Source organism: Sinocyclocheilus rhinocerous, unplaced genomic scaffold, assembly GCF_001515625.1.
Source record: "Sinocyclocheilus rhinocerous isolate Xijiao unplaced genomic scaffold, SAMN03320098_v1.1 scaffold107, whole genome shotgun sequence".
Lineage (NCBI taxonomy): Eukaryota > Metazoa > Chordata > Actinopteri > Cypriniformes > Cyprinidae > Sinocyclocheilus > Sinocyclocheilus rhinocerous.
This window is the reverse complement of record NW_015635024.1, coordinates 12356-16470: the sequence shown is the minus strand read 5'-3', so window position 1 is coordinate 16470 and position 4115 is coordinate 12356. Positions and strand designations below refer to the sequence as shown.

The following is a 4115-nucleotide window of genomic DNA, read 5'->3' as shown; positions in this document are numbered from 1 at the left end:
GGAGAAAAACTGGGAATCAGAAGGTAACAGTTCATGGGATGGCAAAATTGCAGAGATGTGCCAGCGTGCCCCAGGTACTCTCTGTCCTCATATAACCTCCTACTCTTGGCCTTTTTTTTAAGATAAGCTTGTATTTGGCCAGCAGATGGCAGGCTTGAATTTGCTGTAAAATGCTGCTAGTGGATGAACTCCTGTCTAACTATTCTAACTACATATTCTTGGCATGTCTTATTAGTACCTGTAATACTGATATTGAAACACTTACAAGATATAGTCCACCCCAAAATATGTCATTTACTCACCCCATTACATTCCAAACCTGTATGACTTTCTTTTTTCTGTGGAACACAAAAGAATATATTTTGAAAGTTAGTTGACTTTCATTGGTTTCATTCTCAGGTTTTTAACAACATGAGGGTGAATAAATAATGACCTAATGTTCATTTTTGAGTGAACTATCTCTTTAAATTGTGTTCTGCAAGCAGGTACAAAGAAACTAAACCTTGTATTAAAAAAAATCAATTTCAGCAGTGTAATTTAATTTGAACCTTAAACCGCATTAACACATTTCATTACACCAAATACACAAAATAATGTTATTTTTAGCAGCATCATATGACCCCTTTAAGTACTTAATCACCACAATATAGTTTTTGTCAGTTCGTCATTTTAGCAGTATAACCTAAAAAAAAAAAAAGGTGAAAAACCACAGTACAGCACAAACAATCACAAAAGATTCTCACTTTGAAATCCCACTCCTCAAGAAACAGTATTCACAGAGAGATAAAGGGAAGCTAGAATTATCTGGGGCGAGCATGGTAGGTTGTGCAATGTTATTCAACAGCAAAGAATGTGACCGTGTGACATTCCTTTCATGGTGACTTTATGAAAATGTGGGCGTTTTATTTACCCTTAATCGTAACTTCTGTAATCTCTGTGGATCATTTTATAAAGGACTCTGTCAGCACCTAGAATAATACAGAAGGTGTGAAGGGGGAACAATGTCAGAGTAGTAGAATCCCTCAGACAGTGCCCAAGACTCGCCTGTTTCAACAACACTAAGAAATACTTTGTAATTTGTCTGACATAAGACCTTCTAAAGACTTAAAGATATATGTAACCCCATAATGTATACACAGACAATATTTCATTATTTTCAGAACTTTTCTGAAACACACAATAACATGACGTACATAGTAAAAAAAAAAAAAAGCAAACATGTTATGCAAGACAACTCTCTTGTCAAATGAATGAATGAGAACAAAAGACAAAGAGACTTAGAGAAAGTAAGATCCGGTCATCTCAGAATGCACACATGAAGATGTGGGTTTACTTGTGGTATAGCTATCATTGCCTTCTTTATAATAGCAAAGATGAGTAGTAAAATAGGACTGATGCAAAGCTATGCTCTCGTTTGATAAACATAAACCTACTGACAACAACTATAAAGGGTAACACTCAGTCTTTTGTTCCATCTTTACTTTTAATGACCCATTTTTGCACAGTTTTACCATAGCTGGGATTGAATTGTAAATCAGATCACAAGTATGTCACAAATTAAGTTTCGAGTTAAGTCTGTAATGCAAACAAGCAAGCAAGACTGGTCAGGTCAGTGGTTCACCTGCAAACAAATCAGTGCTGCGAAAGATAAGGTCAAGTCACAGTACGATAGCACTTACAGTAGTTAGGTTATATTAAAAGAAATGAACTATTTGATTCTGTAAGCTGTCACAAAAACACAGTATTAGATGGTTAGGCTACGCTTGATAGTACTGTACATAAACGTCACCCAGACATCTATTCAGTATAATAACCATGCATATAGACATGACATCTAGAAATGAAAAAGCTTCTAATGTAACTGACTTCTGTGTTTAAGGCAAAAATGGTGCATCATACTGCTACGGGTGCAAACAATCCCATCAAATAGTTTTCTCTGTAATTCAATCTGGCTGTATGTCTGTTTCAGACACACAAAGTAAGATGATTCCACAAAACAAAAGACAATGAACGATAAGGAGGACTGTGCTTTAATGTACTTTTGGTGATTAAAACTTTCTTACAAACATCCCCTGCACACCAGAACGGACACAGGCAATTGGATAGAGAAAAGAGGTAATGTGCTGTAATTATATCACCTGACAAAGGTCCAGAGATGTTCCTTTTTCATGGCATGAGAAGGAAATATTTCCCCCACTGCATGTAATTTGTCAATCTGTAATCATACAGTACATGAAAAAAAGTCATACACTTTCAGCAAAAAAGCTGACTTTAAAATACCATTTGCAGTATACATAAGGCATTGTACAGTTTTTTAGGGACATCTGACAAATTATTATGACATTAGATTGCAGTAGTTAATTTTGTGAGTGTACAACACACTTGTTTTGTGACTGGCACAACAAAAATGTTTTAATGCTTTGCATTGTTTGCAATGGTACATACCTGAAGTGGATGATGAAAACCTCAGCAAATGCACTGTTTGCAGAGCAGTTTGTTAAGTGGTTATTATAGTTGTTTTTGTTTAAAGACTTTCATTGTTTTCCATAACCATAACCCACTGGATATATTTGGATATTTTTTTCAAAAATATAAATCTATATACAGTAACTGCTAGTGCAACGGAGGCCAGCTGGAGTGCAGGTAAACCTCACTCCCCTGTACACTAGTAAGGTGGATTAATACAGTAGCTATTATTATGTAAAGTAAGGTATGTAATAATACGTAGGCCACCCAGCTGTCAGATGTGCCATCAGCTGCACTATTTCCATTTCAGTAAAAAAAAAAAAAGCTTTGTTTAGTAAAACTCATTGATACCAAATGTGTCTTCATTACTTGTCATGTTGCTATAAAGAAAGAACAAAATAGGCCTCATTAATGCATACAATCTAATAGGCCTCATTAATCATATTATCCTGCATTTATGATTATTTTTTAAATTGCCAGTTTTGACAAATGAGCTATAAAGAGTTTGCAATGGAAGAATTGTGAAGGTTAAAGTTGCATTAAGACTTCATTTAATTAAATTAATATAAAACCCTTGTACATTTTGAAATAAATGTAAATACTTCAAACAATCATATAATATTGGAGCATATGAACTTAATAAATATGCTTATTTGAATATAATACGATATAATATGATCTTGCAATGTTAACACATACTAGAAAAAAGAGAACTACAGTATAAATAGTCTTTAACCTGCAGACAGGTGAACAAAAGCATTACATTTAAAATACTGATGAAATTTTCCTTTTTTGATTGATTTCTACAACCTGCTGATTGATATATAATTTTTTTTTTTTTTTCATTCTTTGTGTTTATATTGCCATTGCCATTATTTTGAGAGTGTGCTACAATACTAAATAACACATAATACACATACTAATACACATACAAAAATATTATAATTTGCAAGTATAATTCGTGCCTTGCACATGCCTTGCATTTCTCGCAACTTGCATTCATTGTTAAGGGATCTATAGGAAAAGCTGTAATATTTTTGCCATAATAATAAGCCATGTTGCTTGGAGCAGGCTGGATTCAATCTTCAGTCCACTTGAAGCTGTAGTTGCAGCTGCAGTTTTAGTTGTAGTTGTAGTTGCAGCTACAGTCGTAGCTATAACTGAGAGAAAAAGATGAACCATTTAAATCAAAATATCTTAGGGCCTCTTTTTTGTGTCTATTTGTTTCATTCAGTCCAAATGTACTGTATATTTTGTGTGTTATTCTTATATACATATAATCAACTAGTGACTAGTGCTATAGAAGGTTAGAAATTCCACAATATCTACTGAGCAAAAGTGCTACGAGCAGCTGTTGTAAGACTTTCAGAACATGTTGCAAGATATGATTTGAAATGCAATCAAACTTACCTGAACCATTGACTGAAACTGTTGTAGGGATTATTTTCAGTGGATCGACATCTCCTGTTTCCACTGCTGTCAAGAGAGAGTCCGCAATCTCTTGAACGGTTGGAACAGCTTGTGTGGAGTTAAAAACTAGTTGTGTATCCGTGATGATTGACCCAGGACTGGAAAAAATCGAAGCATGTCAAATAAGATTTCTTAATATGAGCATATCACTATTATTTATATATATATATATATATATA

The 4115-nt window shown here is 34.1% G+C and overlaps 1 protein-coding gene across 1 annotated transcript in view; it reads right to left on the bottom strand.

Annotated features, from left to right (window-relative positions):
* Positions 1 to 3282: 3282 nt before the first annotated feature.
* LOC107746114 (mucin-5AC-like) overlaps positions 3283 to 4115 on the bottom strand; it is a gene marked incomplete at its 5' end in the record, with an annotated part of 13184 nt that continues 12351 nt past the window's right edge. Inside the window, 2 exons of the mRNA XM_016560210.1 lie at positions 3283 to 3626; positions 3877 to 4034. Of these exons, the coding sequence (XP_016415696.1) occupies positions 3481 to 3626; positions 3877 to 4034 (304 nt within the window). The remainder of the gene's footprint in view (positions 3627 to 3876; positions 4035 to 4115) is intronic.